The sequence below is a fragment of the Mustela nivalis genome (assembly GCF_964662115.1).
Source record: "Mustela nivalis genome assembly, chromosome: 1".
Taxonomy (NCBI): domain Eukaryota; kingdom Metazoa; phylum Chordata; class Mammalia; order Carnivora; family Mustelidae; genus Mustela; species Mustela nivalis.
In genome coordinates, this window is record NC_139020.1 from 3,721,428 (window position 1) to 3,740,580 (window position 19,153).

The following is a 19,153-nucleotide window of genomic DNA, read 5'->3' on the forward strand; positions in this document are numbered from 1 at the left end:
GGGTCATGGTGAAGGGCAGAAGGGCCGATCCAGGGAGCAAAGGAGGACATTCCAGGTGGCACCGAGGGCAGATGGAGACGGTGAGCGCAGGCCCCGGAGACGCACCACAGCGCCGGGACCGTTCCTGGCAGTTCCAGCCCCCGGTGCGGGCTGGGGTTTCACTGGGCAGGTGGAAATCCAAGGCAGGGGAGAGGCGAGGCAGGAGTGTGGGAGGCCCCCCTAGTGCAGGGACTGAGCCACGTGGACGAAGCTGGGGCCAGAGAAAGGGCCCAGGAGCATGGGGGGCCTTGGCCGGGGCTCGGGGCTCGGACTTAGACCTCCGTTTGTCCCTGCCTGAGCCCTGGGAATGGGGGCCCGGAGACCTGCCAGGGAAGGATGGTTTCCTGAGGATTCGATGAGATGCAGCGGAGGCGCAGGGCCCGGCCGGTCTGAGCGCCCGCGGGGCACAGCGCCCGGCAGTGCCCGTCCTGGGGCAACCTTCCTCCGGCAGGTGCTGCTGCTTCTCCGCTAACGGGAGCCTGAGTAAGAAACACAGCAGTAGGCCCTTGTGAAAACCTCCCCTCTGCCCCGGGAGGGAAGGGGCAGACAGGATAGCGAACTTCCCAAAGGAAGCCTGTCCACCCTGCCCGGAATCCCAGGTCCTGTGTCAGAGGCAGACTGGCCGGCTGTGGTGCGCCCCCTGGCGGCCGTGGCTGGGAAATGGGCCGTGGCAAGGAGGTCCGCTGGGCCCCAGCGGAGCAGACAAGATCCAAGTCGGGGAGCCAAGCCCCCCATCCCCCTCCCGCCGCAGGCAAGGCCTCTTCCGCCCGGCCTGGCCGCAGCCCCGCTGTGGGGCCCCTCAGCTGCTCGCGGGAGCTTCTCTGACCTGTGACGGGAAGACTGAAGTGTTCCTCATGGTCTTTTTCAGAGAAGTAATAACTTTTAGCACAATCCCTGCCAGGTCATATGCAAACAGGCCTTAGAGAGGACTGACCCCTTCCCAGGGGGCGAGGTGGGTGACCGGTCCCATCACAGCCGGGGACACTAGCATCCCCAAGACCAGGCAGCCCCAGGCCGGGCTCCCACCCAGGGATGCAGGGCAGAGGCTTGGTGGGCTTGGCTGGCCCCCGGCCGGGAAGGATCATCCGAACTCAGGCAGGAGGCTGGCGGGCTTCCTGCCGGGATGTAGGGTGCACGCAGGGGCCCAGGGAGCCCCAAGGGAGGTGGCAAGCAGGACCCCCACGTGGGACTTACGTGCAGCCGCGAGGCGCTGCTGCCTCCTGTGTGTGGGGCAGCCCCGCTACCGCTGGGGATGCCACTAACCCGCCAGCGCCTCTGCCGCCCTGTGCTGCAGGACATCGCGCTGATGGACGACCACCAGCGGGAGGAGTTTATCGGCAAGATCGGCATCTCCTCGGAAGAGAACGAGGACAACTCAGACACGAGCGCGGACTCGGAGCCTCACAAGTACAGCTGCAAGCGGTGCCAGGTAACCCTGCCCCCGCCCCTGCCCCTCTGCGCCCGGCTGCCGTCCTGCAGAGAGGCCTGGGTGGGGGCCGGCCCTGCCACGCGCCTCCTGGGCGGGACAGGGGTGGTGGCTCTCTTCCTGCGACCACGACCACGGTCTCAGACGGGGAGGGGGGCTGCTGACCTGCACGCCGCCGAGGGGCTGGCCCGGGTGGGGGAGCGGTGGCTGGCGGCCGGGCTGCACGTTTGCCGTGGGTGGCCGGTGAGCGCAGGTCCCTGTGTGAGGCTTTGGTGGCCGCAGACCAGGCAGCTCCCTGCTCGTCGCGGCACCTGGTATGGGGCCATCAGGGCCGGCGGGTGGAGGTCCGCTGGGTGGGGAGCTGAGAGGCCCAGGGGTGGTCCCCTGGAGGGCAGGTCGGCGGGCGCCCGCCTCCTGCACCCCTGCGCACTCCACACTCGGAGGCATCCCTCTCTGTCCGGCCGGGGCGCCTCGGTGCGTGGCGGGGCCTCGGGAGCTGGGGGCCGGGAGGCCGCTGGTGGGGTGATCTGGGGGTGACGGGTGTGCCCGTTGGCAGCTGACCTTCGGCCGGGGGAAGGAGTACCTGAAGCACATCATGGAGGTCCACAAGGAGAAGGGCTACGGCTGCAGCATCTGCAACCGCCGCTTCGCCCTCAAGGCCACGTACCACGCGCACATGGTCATCCACCGCGAGAACCTGCCGGACCCCAACGTGCAGAAGTGAGGAGGCCGCCCGGGGCGGGGGGCTGCAGGGCCTGGCCTCATGCCATGGTGGGGGGCGCGTTCCCCGCGGGGAGGCAGCTGCTCTGATGCCGAGTCCGTCTCCCTGGGGAGCCCCACGGCCGGGCCTGGAGGGAAGCGGGCCGTCCTCGTGGGTCCTGTCTCCCTCGCCCTGCTGGCCTCAGCACAACAGGGTGCTTCCTGGCCTGCCCGCAGAGCCACCAGGAACCCCTTCTCTCCACCAAGGTCAGGCTCCTGGGGTGTAGCCCTGTGGCTGCTTTAGCCCACGCTCAGTGCTGGGTTCAAGAGCAGCGAGCCAGCTGCCCTGGGCAGAGGCTGGAGTAGTGGGCTCGGGCTGCTGGGCACAGGGCCCCCAATTCGCCCCAGCAGTGAGGTGCACCGTCTCAGTTCTGGGGGCCGAAGGTCAAGGGGTCGGCGGGGCCCGCTCCTTCTGGAGGGGGCAGCAGTTCTGGGCCTCCCTCCTCGGCGGGCGGACGGCGCCTTCCCGTGACTTACGTGGTCTTCCATCGTGCGCGTCTGGGGCCCAAGGACACCCGTCCTCCTACCCCGCCCCCATGACCTTGTGTCTCACGTGACGACCTCTGTAAAGACAGTTTTCAAATGCGGTTGGGGTTTGAGGTGCTGAGTATCAGGGCAGCAGCTTGTGCATTTTGAGGGGCACAGTTCAGCCCTGTTGGAGGAGAAAGTCCTCCTGCGTCTTGCTCCGGTAGGGGCTTTGTTGCCTGCCCTGAGCCAAGGCAGGGCGGGGGGCTGGGGTATTGCCGCTGCCACTGTGCTGAGGCTCCTGTCTGCCTCTAGGTACATCCACCCGTGTGAGATCTGCGGGCGCATCTTCAACAGTATCGGGAATCTGGAGCGGCACAAACTCATCCACACGGGTAGGGCCCTGCCACGGGGACTGGGCCGGGCTGGGGTGTCCTCGTGCTCCCTGCTCTGGCACCCGCACACCCCTCCTCCATGCCTTCCTCTGGCTTCTCCCGTCCTGGGGCCCTTGTCACCGCTTCTGACCCCAGCTTGGACCCCTGCCCCGTGGCCCCGGGTCCTGGGGACCTTCCCAGCGCCCCGGAGCCCGTGGTAGGCTTCTGTGCAGACCGAGGGAGCGCCTGAGGCAGCGCACCGTGCTCCTGCCCCCGCGCTCCTCCTTAGCGGCTCTTGTGCTGTGAGCGCGGATGCGGGCCTGCCGGGGTCACGTTCGATGCGCTTGTTGCTCAGGTGTCAAGAGCCACGCGTGCGAGCAGTGCGGGAAGTCCTTCGCGCGGAAGGACATGCTGAAGGAGCACATGCGCGTGCACGACAACATCCGGGAGTACCTGTGTGCCGAGTGCGGGAAAGGTAGGGGCGCGGGGTGCGCGCGGGCGAGGTCCGGGGGCGCGTGGATTGGGTGGGCAAGGGGCACGCACAGGAGAGGTACGGTGTGGGGGCCCAGGGCCCCGTGGGCGCGGGCTGGATGGGCGCGGGGCGCGCGTGGGAGAGGTAAAGGGACATGCGATTGGGTGGGTGCTGGGCGGGCGCGGGTGAGGCACGGGGACGTGGGGCCCAGCAAGCACGGGGCTGGGCGGGCGCGGGGTCACAGGAGAGGTACGGGCACGCGCGATTGGGTGGGTGCAGGGCGGGTGCGGGAGAGGTATGGGGACATGCGGTCAGGCGGGCGCGGGGCACGTACAGAAGAGATGGGGGGGCACGGCCCGGGGGGCAGGCGCAGGAGAGGTACAGGGGACAGGAAAGGTAGGGGGGCAAGGGGCCGGGCGAGCCAGGGAGCGCCTGCCAGGACAGGATTAAGTGAGAGGTCAGAGGAAAAATAGGACCCCCACAGGGAGAGAGGGTAAGTTTTCAAGTGAGGAAGCAGGCCGTGGGAAGCGCGGAGAAATTCTAAGAATCCCCGGGTGTTCTGCGCACACACGCAGGGTCCCCAGCTCTCACCGCCTGCTAACCGGAAGCAGCGACGTGTTAAACAGCGATTTATTGTGACCAGCGAGGACTGTGACCCTCATTTTAATCAGACGAAATCAGTTGAACAATAATAAACTTAACAAAGTATCTCCCATCCCTAAGTAAAATGGGGAGAAAAGGTGATCCTGCTACATGGTAAAGGTTCAGCCCATTTCTGTTCAAACAAAACAAAATCCTGGAGAAGAAAGGGAGCGCAGAGCTTCTCAGGCTGTCACCAGCGGCCACCAGCGCCGTCTGTGGCGGGGCAGCAGGGCCGTCCCCGCAGGGACACGTGGCACATCAGGGCTGTTGGCTTTGCTGTTATATCTTGTAAAAATTGTGCATTTTTATAAAGTCTTTCTTTTTTCCTTTGCTTGGTTTTTTAAATTAAACGAAAAAAGACTGAAGAGAACACCAGTGTCTTATCATGCGTCTCCCTGGCAAGCCGTTAGCAGGTGTAAAATTAGACAAATCATAGAAGCTCAGAAGAGTGACCTGCAGGGAAAGCAAAACGTGATCCTCCCCCTGCCCCCCGCCCTGCCCTACCCTTGACCCTATCTGCCTCTCCAGAGGTGACAGTTTCTTGTCTGTCCCCCAGGGTCACTTTGTGCAAAGGATGCACAGATTCCTTCCCTGGAAAAGCAGTGCAGGCCCCTAGCCCCAAAACAAAGTGGCGCGCAAGGTGACGTTGTCGCTCCTGCCTCAGACCCTTTACGCTCTGGAGAACCATTGTCACCATTCTGCAGGAACATTCTAGAAGTCTCTGTGCTTCTCTTAGTGATATCCTGGCTCTCCCAGCCCCTTTCCCCACTTGCGGGAAGGGACAGTGTTGAGCACCACAGAGATAGGGAGGGTCAGAGGTAGACCTGGTAGGGATGCCCCCCACCTAGGTTCCCCTAGGGGACCTGGAAGAACAGGCGCAGCTGCCCAGGGTGGGCACTGAGGTCAGAGCCACATCTCACAATGTTATATACTTGGTCATATCAAAAGTGTGCTTAAAATTTAGTTCCGTGATTTTGTCCACGAATTCTGAAGACTTTTTATAAATGCTGGTGTTAGTACTTGGACTAACGTGTTATCTCACACAAATTAAATTATTGGTGTGGTCAGTTTGCTTTCAGATTAGTTATTGCCATGTACAAGGAAATGCTTGGGCTTATCTGGGGTTTTTTGTCCTTTGTTTTTTTACTTATTTAGAAATTCATTTCAGAGCATTTTCATGTCAGAATGGGTAAAATGGCCTCAATGTGAGTCTCGGAACCTGGATGGCACTCTGTCCTGGAGACTCCTGTAACCAGACCTTTGCTTTTGTATTAAGGGCTTTTTTGTCTTCTTTCATTACAAACAGTGCTGTAGAAGGACTCTTGATTATTGTTGTTACTTTACTTCTTCTTCCCCAAAATCCGAGGCCTGCCTGGGATTTATTCAGGGGGAGAGGCTGTTAGGAGTGACGGGAGTCAGGATGCCCAGGAAAGTACTGGGCTCCGAATCGCTCGGTGTGCTGTGAATTATTTGGGTCAGGCCCCGGGGAGGCAGCTGTGGGGCCTGCATGCAGAAAGCCACGGGGATTTAAAGATGCAAAGAGGCCGCCCCTCCCCCCCGTTCCAGATTTGGGGATTCTACCCATTTAAAACCCCAGCAGCTGGCCCAGAGTAAGTTGAAAATGGGATGCAGAGTGAATCCAGATCCCAACAGAAGGAGGCTTCAGATTTGCACCGCGTGGCAGTCATGCTTATTTTAAAGCTGTTCGCAGATCTTTTTTAAAGTGGAGAGAGAAGTGTGGCTTGTCCCTGATGCGGGCTGCGATGGGGGGTCAGAATGGGGAGTCTTTCCTTCTATGCATTTTCTTTTTATGACCGTGTGTTATTTTGTAACGTAGAATCCGTTCATTTTAGATGCATGTGGGGGAGATGCAGGTGTGGGGCAAGACGGCACGGACTGGTTCTCTTCTGTTTGTCTTCTCTGCCATGGTCCCATCAAGGCCAGCGCCAAGATGCCCCTGTGCCTGGCACAGCCTGGGGGCAGCCGGTGCAGGGGAAGGGAAGGAGGCAGACGGACTCATGGACCTTGGGTGGGAGCGTACATTGCTACAGTTGGGCTGAGCTGTTGGGTACTCTTAGCTGCAGTTAGAAATGGATCTTGCTTATTTGGGGTACAAAGATCTATTTGCGGCTTAAATGTAATGTAGCATTGTTTGTAACAGAGAATGTAACAGGCTTGAAACGTGGGTGGCTATTTCCGTTGGCCTCAGGGCCCTTGCACTGGCTGTTTTCTCCACCAGAAATGCTGTTCCCCCAAATAGCTAGAATTCAGTCCCTCCCACACTCCTTCCGGACCACTGTTTAGATGTGTCCTTCTAAGGGGACCCCCGTCTGTCCCCCAGCATGAGCTAGCTTCTGGGACAGTCACTCAGACTCCTGCCTGTCTGCTGGCTCGGGGGGGGGGCGCAGTTCTCGTGGCTTCTGGCAGGCTGGGGTCGGTCAGGGGCCAGGGCTGGCTGAGACCCAGCCCCACCTCCCTGGCACAGGCAGTCTTCCGGGAACCTGGTGGGGACTCTGGTCAGGCACTGCGATCTGCCACGGCTGTCACCGAGGACAGTCCTGGATGTGGGCTGCATCTGCCCCGCTCCGGTGCCCCTTTGGTCATCTGTGTGTGGTTCCAAGTCTGCTGCCCACTGCTCACTGACCCTGCCTGGTTCAGTTTGTGGCCAGCGGGACTGGACACTGCTGGCTTTGTGCATGGGAGCCACCGCCTACCCTCTCCGCGGCCCCCTTAGCGCTCCCCACGCAGCCCTGCCCACCTAGTGGGCATCCTGGACTGGGACGCCCACCGCGGACTCCCACCCATAGGGGACCAGCCCACCCCGCCTCTGACTCCCACACCATACTGGGCCCCCCGCCGCTGACTCACACCATGTACCAGGGACATCCCTTCTCGACTGGCCCAAGTTGGTGAGGCTATAATTTGTCGCCCGTCCTTTAGCGAAGGGGCGTTGGGCTAGAGGCGGAGTGAAGGTTGGAGCCTGCACCTTTCCGCACTGGCGGTCAGCGGTCCGGAGCACGGACTTCTCATCTCAGTGTCGGCGCCGTCCGGATCCACAGCTGCTGGGGCAGGCTGACCCCCTCCCCCACCCTCAGATAACTGGGCTGTGTCACACAGGTCACATTCACGCCCTCTTGCTGTGAGCACTGACCCTTAGGTCTGCGCAGGCCCCGGAGAAGGTGAGCTTCTCCACAGGGACAGTAAATCCCTAAGGGCCTCTGAGGGCGTCAGTTCCCGTCTCGCCCCTGGTGGAGGGGGTCCTCTAGGAGAGACACCTCCACGCCCTGACCCCCACTTATCTTGTTCTATCCCCACCGAGACCTATGCCTGCCCGAGGGTCCAGGTCAGGCAGGATCCTCTGGGGGGTTCAGGCAGTGTGTGGAGTGGGGTGCGGACACTGTGGAGCGGGGTCTAGGTGTGCGGTGGGGATGTGGGCACTGGGGGTGGGGTCCTGGCCCAGGGTTGGGGGGCAGGCACTGTTGCAGGCCTGCATCATGGGCCGTGTAGGGGTATGGGGTGCGAGCACTGTGAGGGGTCCTGGATGCAAGCGCCGTGGGGGGCGCGTGAGGGTGCCGCGTGCGTGGTGGGTGGAGGCATGAGGGGCCGCGTGGGAAGCACAGGCGCTGTGGGGGACGCATGGCAGGGCATGGGCGCCATAGCAGGGAATTCATGGGAGCGTGGGCACGGGGCAGGGATTCGAGCTCCGTGGACGGGGTGCAGGCGTGGTGGGGGGTGGGGGTGGGGGGGCCACAGGTGCCGCAGGGGCGCGGCACGGCGGGCGGCCGGCTCAGTAGTGCGTGCGTCCTCGGCAGGCATGAAGACCAAACACGCGCTGCGTCACCACATGAAGCTGCACAAGGGCATCAAGGAGTATGAGTGCAAGGAGTGCCACCGCAAGTTCGCGCAGAAGGTCAACATGCTGAAGCACTACAAGCGGCACACGGGTGAGTCCGCAGCGCGGCCGGGCCGGGCGGGGTGGGAGCTGCCCCAGCTTCTGCTCCTTGTAGCTGGGCTCTCAGGGGCTGCCTCTGCCGGCCACCGTCTCCTCCCAGGGGGCACCCCATCTGCACGTTGCCGCCCGCGTGCCCCCACGGTCACCATCCACATGTTTGCTGAGCTCTCCCAGGGCTGCCCTGCTTGTGCCTTGCACACAGCCGTGTGCTCGAGCGGGTGCCCACGGACTGACTGCACAGGCTTGGCTGTCCACCATCGCTCTGTCTGGGGTGGGAGACACTGGAACGCCCCAAGTGTCTGTACGTCCCCGAGAAGGAAGAGCGCACCTGTTAAAAGTTGCCGTATGCATTAATTTACTTAGAGGCTTGTGATGCGGCAGGGAAAAGACAGCCTGTGTATCAACTACGAGCTCCTTCTCAGGAGAGACGGGCGTGTGGATGAGCGCGTGTGAGAGAGAAGCAGGGGACACGGGGACTGAGGCGGGAACGCTGCTGACCGGCTGTGTCTGTGTGAAATTTCTTTCCCGTGGTTCCCTGTGTCCCCTGCAAACTGGGTTTCGAGCATTGCCCTGTCTGGTCCAGCTTCCCTGCCCGCCCACCTCCCTCATGGCCCCCAAGAGACAGATGAGCTCTTGGGTCTGGGGCGAAACACGTGGAATCCCAGAAAACTTCAGAAATGCGGTGCGGAGTGAGGCTGACCTCACTGATTCTGCTGGTGCAGAGCGGACGGTGGGCTCGGGGCCCGGTGGCCTCACCAGACTTACCGAGGGAGGTGCTGCTGAGCCGCCCAAATGTCCGGTTGAGTGCTCTGGGGTCCCCTGGCCATCCCCTTGCTGCACCACGGCCTCTGTGCACACAGAGACCCTTGGCCAAGGGGTCCGGTTAAAACCCCGTGGGAGCCTCTGAGGTCAGCGCGCCTCTCCTGCAGGGATTAAAGATTTCATGTGTGAGCTGTGCGGGAAGACCTTCAGCGAGAGGAACACGATGGAGACCCACAAGCTCATCCACACAGGTAAGCAGGGCGGCGGGCCTGGCGCTCGGCCCCTCGCCCCGGTCCCCGGTGCGCCCCTCCCACCCCCGCGTGTGCAGGGCGGGGATAGCTATCCACCTGCTCTTCAGGGCAGGCCTTTTTCAGAGTGTTTGGTCTGTCCTGCCTTCGTGGGTGGCCCCTTACCCCCTAAAGGTCAGCCCACCTGGACTCTCCAATGTCCACTCCTGAATTTTCCAACGCTGGAGCAGCATCCCACGCCATGCTCCGGGAGGAAGGCCGCCGTCCTGCTCAATTTGGCCCGGGCCACCTGTCCCCCCGTCTGTCCTGTGGGTCGCGGGCCGACCCTGCTGGTGACCCGGGCTTGTGTCTTCCTCCCCGTGTGCGTGGGCAGTGGGCAAGCAGTGGACGTGCTCCGTGTGCGACAAGAAGTACGTCACCGAGTATATGCTGCAGAAGCACGTGCAGCTCACGCACGACAAAGTGGAGGCGCAGAGCTGCCAGCTGTGCGGGACTAAGGTGTCCACCAGGGCCTCCATGAGCAGACACATCCGGCGCAAACACCCGGAGGTGAGCCGGGGCGGGCACACGCACTCCCTCCCCACCCCCACCCTGCGCTCGCAGACCACATCACACTGGCTCGCGGGTCCCCCCTGCAGACCCAGGACTCCTAGGGGCGGGTCCCGGCCCTTATGTTCCCTCTGCCTCTGGGAGGCACCAAGCGAATGAATGAGTGAGTGAGTGAATGAATGAAGGGAGAGCCTCCCACACAGTTTTTGCTGAGGTCGTGGGTTATGGTCTCACTAGAATCACAGCAGGACAGAAGCTCCACCCCAGGCTCTCCCTCCGCCCTTCCCGTCAGGGTGGCTGACACGGGGCGCAGAACGGGGCCTCCCTGTGGCAGGGGGCCGAGGCTGGTCCCAGCACCGGCAGGAACAGTCACACAGGGAAGCCGACTCTGCCCACCTGGGCACAGGCTCCAGAGGAAGATCTGGGGCATCAAATAATTCACGTGCTTTAAAGAGAAGCTAACAAAAACACAGATAGAAAAAAGCGCGGGTCAGCAGCTGTCCGATGCCTCTGGGGGAAGGAGTCACGCATGAGAACATCCGTCGATCTGACGGGCCGGGCACCCCCCAGTCGGGATGCCCTAGGTCCGGCCCAGGAGCAGGAGGCAGCCCGGGGGCAGGTGACTGGCGTTCCCGTCGGCAGCCGCTCTGAGCTGCTGGTAGGGGACGGCTGTTCGAGGAGAAGACTGGAAGAACCGAGCGTGCGCACACGTGGAGAGGAGGCGTATGAGGCTAAAACTCAGAAAAGAACCTTCAACCTCACCAAATCCCAGAAACGGGAATGTTCGCCGAAGATGCCGTCCTTCGTCTGTTGGCTCGGCGGGGGAACTTGAGATTGGAAGTGACCGTGCTGGGCTGGCTCGAGGCGGGCACCCTGGTCACAGCCGTCCTCCTGGGGGCAGCGTGGCCGTACTGGATCCCTCCTCCCAGTGGGAGCCCTGCGGCTCAAGCCCTGACAGTGTAGCCGTGTGCTTGGAATCCGATACACAGTTGCGAGTGGCCACGGTTACACGTCCTACAGGCTGCATGTGCACGTGTGTGTGTGTGTGTGTGTGTGTGTGTACAGTGCTCACCTCTGTGAAGCAGGTGATCACAGGAGGGACAGAAGACGGCATTGTACAGGGTCCTGGTGTTGAAATTGTCCGCCACAAGCAGCCAGCCAGGGTTTCAGCCTCTCCGAGTGTCCACCTGGTGGACCGCTGTCAGCCAGCTGTGGCACCGGGTCTCCAGGCCCAGGGCAGGTGCCGCAGGCTCTCTACATGGTGACTCTGCAGTCCATGCGAGTTCTCTGTTGCTGTGTGGGTTTCTGTAGTTACCCGTGTTCACAAGGAGCCCGGGAGTCGGCCTCTGCAGACCGGAAGCATGCTACTGGGTGCAGAGAGAGGCCGCAGCCGGCACGGAGGGGCCCAGCGAGCCCTTTTCTCTGGCGAGTCCTTTCACCAGGATCGGAGAGCACTCCCTAGTGGACCGATCACTCTGCAAGGTCCCCTTTCCATGCCTGCTTCTCCAGTGGGGGCGGCGTTCGCCACAAGCCGCCTGAGCACGCCCACACTGGGCAGGGGTGGCGGGCAGGGAGGGGTAGGCTGTCGGACGAGGGGCAGAGGACGCTTGTCCATGCCTTTTCTCAGCTTTGGTTTCCCAAGGCTCTGGGGCCATTCCTTGGGATCTTTTCACCCTTGTTTCATTCTCTGTTGTTCAGACGTGCACACACGAAGCTGCCGCTGGTGTGGAGCCCACTGTCCAGGGTGCATCTTGCCTCCTGGACTTGACAGTCCTGGACTCGAGCTGAGCTGGGTCGGGAACAGGGGGGTGCCTGGGAGGCATGCAGGCATCGCATCCCAGGCTTATCACCTGTGCTCACCTGTAGGTCCTGGCCGTGAGGATTGATGACCTGGACCACCTCCCGGAGACCACCACCATCGATGCCTCTTCCATTGGCATCGTCCAGGTAGGCACTGAGCAGGCCCGCGGGCTGGGGCGGGGAGCCTCGGACAGGAGCTGTGCACAGCTGGAAGCAGAATCGCCTCTTCTTCAGGGACCTTGCACTTTACTCTGATGGCCTTCAACTGATTGGATGAGGCCCACCCACAATAAGGAGGGTTATCTGCTTTCCTCAGAGTCCACTGATATAATGTTAATCTCATCTAAAAAAATACTTTCTTAGCGTCTTTGCTGCACAGCGAAACACGGGGGCGCCCCAGCCCAGCCATGCTGACATGTGAAATTAACTATCCCAGTAGAGTCCATAAAAACTCAGCATAATGAGATTACTGTAACTAAAATAACTTTATGAGGTGAACTTAGTTTTTAAAGATATTTTAAGCCACTGCATTCATCAAACTGGTGTTTTATTATAACGGGAATATGCCATGGTCTTGGTTGCTTTAAAATCACGGGCCACACCTCTGTTTGTAACAGCTCTTTGAACAGAGTACTCAGGTGCTGGGTCGCAGTGAGTGAGCTCGAGAAGGCCTGTCCCTGCCTCTCTGCAGCACCCCGGAGGCCCAGGGCCCACGTCCTGCATCGATGAGGGCAATCCCATGATGGCCTTGCCCTGGCGGGCTTCCACTGGGCCTCTCTGCCGCTGGGTGGGATTTCAGCACGTGGGATGGCGTAGGAGGCCCAGGAGGCATGGTCGGTGACCAGGATGGCCTCTTGGACACCCAAGCCAGTCATGGCGTCAGCCTGGTTCTGAAAATTGGTCAGTCTGCAGCAGTGCACTCTGGATGGACCAAGAAGCATGCAGTGTGCCTGTCTGGGGTCACCATACGGCTGGCACGGTAGCCGTCCCCAGAGGAGACCATGTAATGTTCTCACGGCCAAACCCGTTCTGATCCAAGGTCATTTCTGTCGGAAGTTTGCTTCTGCCTGGGGATGAGAGCACAGGCATGATTGGATTTTCAGCCTCAGGTAGAGCTCAGCAGAGCTGAAACGGGCATTAATAACTTGTCTTTAGAGATGCTCACCTTCCAGCACAAATTGTGGCTTTTAAAAACAGGACATGCATGTAATTTCCTTCACTTTTTAAGAGAAAGTGAACCCAATGGGGACACGACCCAACTCTGGGAGCACACGAGCAGCCATTGCCGTGGTCGTTCTGTTCCCCGGGGCCACCTGGGGGCATGTCCTGGGACTGCGCTGGGACCTCTGTGCCACCCTGGGGACACAGTCCTGGGACCCGGATGTTGCTAAACATTGTGTTCTGCAGCCTGAACTGAGTCTGGAGCAGGAGGAGCTGGCCGAGGGGAAGCACGGGAAAGCCGCCAGGAGAGCCCACAAGAGGAAGCAGAAGCTGGAGGCAGAGGCGGCGGGCGCCCCGGGGCCAGAGGAGGCCACCTTCAGCGAGTACACGGAGAAGGAGCCCGTGCTGTCGGGCGTGGGGGACGAAACGGACTCCGCGGTACAGAGTATCCAGCAGGTTGGTCCCTTCCTGCGGGGGCGGGGCATCCCCGGGAGCAGTTGCGGGGCGCGGGGACACTGCCTGTGCCCTGCAAACGTGCTGATGCTGGCCCGGGCCCCGCGGTGGCAGGCGCTGTATGGGGCACTGCTCCCATCAGCCAGCATCAGCAACGTCCTTCCCAGCTCAGACCTAGAGGTCACAGCTGTCACCGGGACTAGCGGCTTGACCGTGGTGCATGTGTGGGGTAGGTACCTCCCACCGCTTGGGAATCAGGAGCTTTCTGGGAGGCTATAAGTGGCCCCTGTGTGTCTCCTTACCGTGAGAGTGGGACCCGCTGCATCTGCCCCTGTGAGGTCACACCCAAGGTCCCCGGAGCATTGGCGGAGGCAGAGATGCCGGTCGTCTCCGATACGCTTTGGTTCTGAGGCTCGCAGACCTCTCGCCGACGTGTCTCGTGCCTGGTTTGGGGCACTGACAGTCACGGCGTGTACTTGGCCGTCCGTTCCTCTCCGTGGAGCAGATGCTGCCTCTCTGTGCCTTCTCACTCCGGAGCTACAGATGTGTGCGTTGCTCTTTTCAGCTTGATCGTTGGGGTTTTGTTCACCGATGGCAAAGCGGTGCGAGCAGCGAGCGCAGAGTGCACCTTCCCTCTCGTTGTTCTTCCCTCTGCTCTTTTGCTGGCCCATGAGATTGTTTGATTTTGGTTCTAGCGGGAGCTCTGTGGTTCTGTCCCTGTCTTACTGCTCTGTTACGCCGGCTTTATTTTTCTGGGGCAAAACTAACTTGGTTTAATTCTTCACCAAAGGACGTTTGCCTTTCTTCCTCCGGGCCAGGGGTGGGGGGTGCCGGGGGGTGCCGGGGGGTGCCGGGCGGTGCCGGGCGGTGCCGGGCTTGGGGCTCCTGCAGCGGAAGGCTTTGCCGTTGGCCATTCTGCAGACTGTTAACCGGCCTGCGTTGTGTGACCCTTGCAGGTGGTCGTGACCCTGGGGGATCCGAATGTGACCACCCCGTCGAGCTCAGTGGGCCTGACCAACATCACCGTGACGCCCATCACCACTGCCGCCGGGACTCAGTTCACCAGCCTCCAGCCCGTGGCCGTCGGGCACCTGACCACCCCGGAGCGCCAGCTGCAGCTGGACAACTCGATCCTGACCGTGACCTTTGACACCGTCAGTGGCTCCGCCATGCTGCACAACCGGCAGAACGACATCCAGATCCACCCCCAGCCCGAGGCCACGAACCCGCAGTCGGTGGCGCACTTCATCAATCTGACCACGCTGGTCAACTCCATCACGCCCCTGGGCAGCCAGCTCGGTGACCAGCACCCGCTGACGTGGCGGGCGGTGCCACAGACGGACGTGCTGCCGCCCCCCCAGCCGCAGGCGCCCCCCCCACAGGCGCCGCCGCCGCAGGTGCCGGCCGAGCCCCAGCCACAGATGTACAGCTACTGAGCCGCGCGGCCGAGAGCGCAGACGGAGACCCACACTCGGGTGTCCTTTCTCATTTTGAGATTCATTTGCTGGATACCAAACCGAGGGGGAAAAAAGTTATTATCACAACGTCCATAAGGTTGACTTAGCTTTGCAGCATTCTCTCCAGACCCCCTCCCAGCATCGCGGTCTGGGGGTGCGCCTCGAGTGCCCCGGGCAGGTGGCCACGTGCGCCTGGCAGAGCTCATGTGGGGACACGCGGGGTCCGGGGGAGGGGGCAGGTGGGAGCAGACAGGCGAGCGAAGTGTCAGGAGGGGCCCAGGGGCCCACCTGCCTCCTTCAGGGCGGGGTTCCCACCTGGGGGCTCGAGGCGGAGTCCCGCGGGACCGGGGTGGAGAGGAAGCTCCCACTTCTCGCTTCTGGGTGTTTTTGATGAATGAGCAGTTAGATGTTAAAGTGACGTTTATTTTCTTTGAAATTGGAGTCGAGTTGAATTTGTGACCCACCTCCGGGCTGAAGGCGCCCCGTGGCCTCCGCTGATGCTCTGGGCGCAGTCGGCCCGGGCTGGGGGTTCCCAGACATCGCTGACTCGGGCCTCAGAGGCCTCTTTGTAACATAATGTGGATTGATTTTTCATTTCTTTTTTTTTTTACTGTATGTCGAGCCTATGTTACGTATTCAGGACTGTCCCAGCCACGTTGTTTTCGATCTTGAACGCGCTCGAATCATTTGCACTGTAGGAGCATCGGTCTGCATGCAGCTCTGCGCGCTGCCCGGGCGCGAGGGACACGCCACCATGGGCAACACGGCCGCTGCACGCGTCCCTCCCGGGGCTCCTGCACGGCTGCCCGGGGACCCTTGGCCAAATATATTTATCACGGTGAGGCTCAGCCGATCCCAGCGAAAGACATGGAAGAAACCGTGCATTCTTTCTGCTTGAACCGAATTCCAAAGACTGATGTGTTTCAAGACCAATGTTCTAGAAAAACGTCGAGCAAGCATGGCTCTCCCAGCAGCAAAGTACACGTGTCTCCGAAATCCAGAGGGGCCGCCTTCTCCTGCCAGGCGGCGACCAAAGCAGAAGAGGTTCGCTCACAAGCAGAAGCGTGAATGGCCTTCGTGAATGAACGTGCCAAGTTACAGCCGCGCCGCGTCCCTGGGAGACGCACTTCCACGTGTGGGCGCGCCTGTCAGTGGCCCAGGGCTTGGCCCGTGCCGTCAGCGGCTCAGCCAGGGACACGGCGGCGCGGCGTTCAGGCTCCTGATCCCCGTAACGCTGTCCGAACCACATCCTAACGTGCCCTTATACTGGCCTTGCTCCCTCATTACCGTGCGTCCTGTCTTCTTGGGACACCCACGCGGAAGATGAGCAAGGCGTCCGTAGTGAATACGCCCGAGGAATCTTGTGCTGTCACTGAGGTTGAGGACGATTCGTTCTGCAAAATCCAAGTTTCCCAGCACTTCACCTGGTTCCCAGTAGCAGGAGTCTGAGGACAGGGCTAGGATTTGTTTCGTGCAATGCTCGCCTCCAGAACCGCGGGGAGGCCCACGCCCGCCGTACGCAAGCGTGTCTCCGGACGCGGCTCCGTGACACTCCGGTCGCCTGCCTGGCGGTTGAATTCACAGTGGGAGATTATTTGATTTTTTAATTTATGATAATTATTTTTATGTTATTTATGTATATAATTAACTGCTTTCTACACAAAAGTTCCATCAAATGAACTTGGGCTGGGAGTGATATATTTTCTAAAATACCATCTTTGTTCTCCAAATATAAGGGGGCCGGGTACCCACGGGATCAAGAACACCAAGATTCCTAACATATTTAAAAAAAAAATCACTGACAATTTTTTTTTTTTTTGCTCTCGCAGCATAGAAAGGGTGAATGACTAAAAATACGAACACGATTAACCCTCTGTTCGCCTTTATCTCCTACTTCTCTTCCCGGTGTAATAAAGGCCTTTTAAATTACAGTTTTATTTTTTTAAAGACTTTGTTTGTGTGCCTGGAGTAACGGGGCCTCCGATGTTTCTAAAGCACCTCGTGTCGGCTGCGCAGCCCGGCTGGCCTCCTGCTTCCTTCACACCCACGCCTGTGGAAAGACCCTCCGTGTAACCCTCAGTTAGAACTCTGAATAAAAATCTGATTCACTCCTGAGTTTCCTGTAGACACACTTGGTCTTAATAGGGTCACTATCGGGTGCAGAATGGGTCTGTGGGGTCTTAAAACCGATGCTGAGAATTTGCATACGAGCGACGGAGTGAAGGAAAAAGTGCCGCCCAGGCCAGAGTCCTTGACGGGAGATGCTTCTGCGCCAAGGTCACGGCGGACTGATGGGACGCGCTGCGACTGGCAGCCGATCCCGGGGGCAGCCGATCCCAGCTGTGTCCGTGGGAGCCACCGCGGGCCCCATCGCAGCCCCCGGGCTCGGTGCGTCTGGGCTGCTTACTCTCAGTTAAGGCACCACGGGAGCTTACCTGTGGCCTGTGCATCTGTAAAGTCGGGCCGCTCTGTGCCGCAGTCCTGGTAAGACTCTCCCAGAGCTGGTGTGCCGAGGAGGGGGCTGGGCGTCCGGAGCGATGCCGGAGGGAGACACGTCGCCTGTGCCGGCCGCCGCCTCACCGTACCCAGCGGGAAATCCCGGGTGCGGGGGGCAGAGTCACGGACCTCGCCTGTTCTTTCCAGCCACGGCGTCCGCAGGCGTGGCACTTACGGCTCCTCCGCTCAAGACGGCGTCCTTGGTGACGTCCCTTCGCGTTTGTGAAAGGCACTGAGACTGTTTCAAGAAGTTGCGTGTATTTCGTGTCCCGTCAGTTTGCAGAATGACAAATAAAAGTGCGGTGACCTGTGTTTTTCAATTGCTGGCCCTCGGCCCCGAGGGCCCGTTCTGCGTCGTCCACACACTGGCGTCCTCTGAGAGCGGTTGTGGTTCCGGCTGCCAGCCCCGTCGTGACTCCTGCCCAGCCCAGAACCCACACAGTGTTTGGGGTATGTGAAATGTTCCCAGAGATCCCGAGGCATCAGAAGCTTCCCAGGGGGCTGGAAAGCCGCAACGAAGAAGGTGCACGGGGGCGTTTCTTGCAAAGCTTGACCAGGGGAGAATGGAACGGAACGAAGGAGCAGCCAGAGAGGGGAAGACCGAGAAGCGAGAAGCGGGCATGTCTTCGGCCAGGGGGCCTGGCACCATCCCTTCCATTAGCAGACGTTTAACAATAAGTTCGATTTGTTAGGAGCAGTCATTGTTAAGTTAGGACGCGCCCCAGGAGCCATCCACTCTTCTGGGGACCTGAGCCCTGGGAGTCTGTCTTCCATCCTTTCTTGTATTTTTGGTAGCTTCGGGGGGCGGCTCCCTGATCCACCATCCAACATCGGGGGAGCCCCAGCCGGTGCGTGCCAGGCCTCCGGGCCTCCCTGGGCACAGAGGCAACCTTCCAGAACACTTCAAGGGAAGAGGTGGCAGTGTTGCCCAGACACACGTGCGTTCTCTGTGAAATACAGATCCCGAGAAGCCATTTCCTCTGCAACGGCCACACGGTGGGACCGAAACTAACAGCAGCAACCTGGGAAGTCTTTCTGCGCCCACGCACGGAAAACAAAGTCCTGTAGAAAGGGGGGACCTGAGTGCACTGACAGCCAAGGGCCCCGGTTCAGGAACGATGGGGCGCATGATCTGGGTAGGTGCGGCAGGCAGAATAATCCAGACGGGGCCCTCCATGGCTCGGACAAAGCTGCCCCTCCCCTGCACACCCTGCTCCCCATGATCTCTGGCGCAGGGGGTACCTCAAGCAGTCTCCTGTCTCCCCACTGGCAGGGTCACCTGCCCACATCCGCCCTAGGAGGAGGGAGCCCTGCAGGGTGAGGTGCTCCTTGTGGGGTATAGACCTGCCCTATGTCCCCCCAGAGACCCCGGCCCAGCACGCTTTCCTGGGTGTGCGTGCCACGTGCCGACTGTTGCGCACACAGGAGTTCAACCCCAGCATGTGGCTGCGTCACCTCCTGGGAGACCCTCTGGAGCCCGGCCGAGCTCTGCAACTTCTTTCCGCTCCTGAGCACTAACCCCGAAGACCCGGAAGGGGAGGGGACTCTGTCTAGAGCAGCAAGTCTGTGGGTGCTTATCCGCCCCAGCCCTGTGCTGTGGGGAGCAGGGAGGGGGGGTGCTGGCGGCGTCCTTGGCATCGAGTTCCACACGTTCAAGCCGTGGGATTTACAAACCCCGGCCCCAAAGCTGGCCCCCTCGCCCTGCGCCCATGCAAGCCAAGAGCCCTGTCACCCGTCTCCTCACCCCGAGCCAACCCAGACGTGTCCCCGTGTCCCGCATTGACGTCTGAGTGGTTAGGGACCCATCCGGTTTCACCATATCCATGACTGTCCCCCACCCCAACTGTCCAGCCGACGGCCCCAGCACCCCACTCCCGTGCCCAGGTATCTGTTCTCCGTGCCACCTGGATGGCCCTCGTGAGGGCGCCTCCCATGGTGCCATCCGTGCACCGAGTCCGGTGTCCTGCGGTGGATTCCGAGGGCTCTGGACACAACCGGCTCCTTTCTGTGGCTCGAGGCCCGTGGGGCTGGCCCTGCCTCCCTCCCGCCGCTCTCCTCTGGGGATCTCTGCACCTGGTCAGTGCCTGCCTGTCCACAT

The 19,153-nt window shown here is 60.8% G+C and overlaps 2 protein-coding genes across 8 annotated transcripts in view; both read left to right on the plus strand.

Moving 5' to 3' along the window:
• The window catches only part of PRDM15 (PR/SET domain 15), a 61,038-nt gene extending 44,364 nt beyond the window's left edge, over positions 1-16,674 (plus strand). For all 7 annotated transcript variants that reach the window (XM_082721670.1, XM_082721667.1, XM_082721666.1 and 4 more), the window contains 10 exons: positions 1,334-1,468; positions 2,022-2,185; positions 3,005-3,084; positions 3,419-3,538; positions 7,990-8,121; positions 9,059-9,142; positions 9,513-9,688; positions 11,555-11,635; positions 12,896-13,105; positions 14,059-16,674. In XM_082721670.1, coding sequence (XP_082577796.1) covers positions 1,334-1,468; positions 2,022-2,185; positions 3,005-3,084; positions 3,419-3,538; positions 7,990-8,121; positions 9,059-9,142; positions 9,513-9,688; positions 11,555-11,635; positions 12,896-13,105; positions 14,059-14,538 — 1,662 coding nt within the window. In that variant the 3' untranslated portion in view covers positions 14,539-16,674. The remainder of the gene's footprint in view (positions 1-1,333; positions 1,469-2,021; positions 2,186-3,004; positions 3,085-3,418; positions 3,539-7,989; positions 8,122-9,058; positions 9,143-9,512; positions 9,689-11,554; positions 11,636-12,895; positions 13,106-14,058) is intronic.
• Positions 1-19,153, plus strand: part of TMPRSS2 (transmembrane serine protease 2) — a 302,633-nt gene that overhangs the window by 4,162 nt on the left and 279,318 nt on the right. The gene's annotated exons all lie outside the window — the stretch shown is intronic.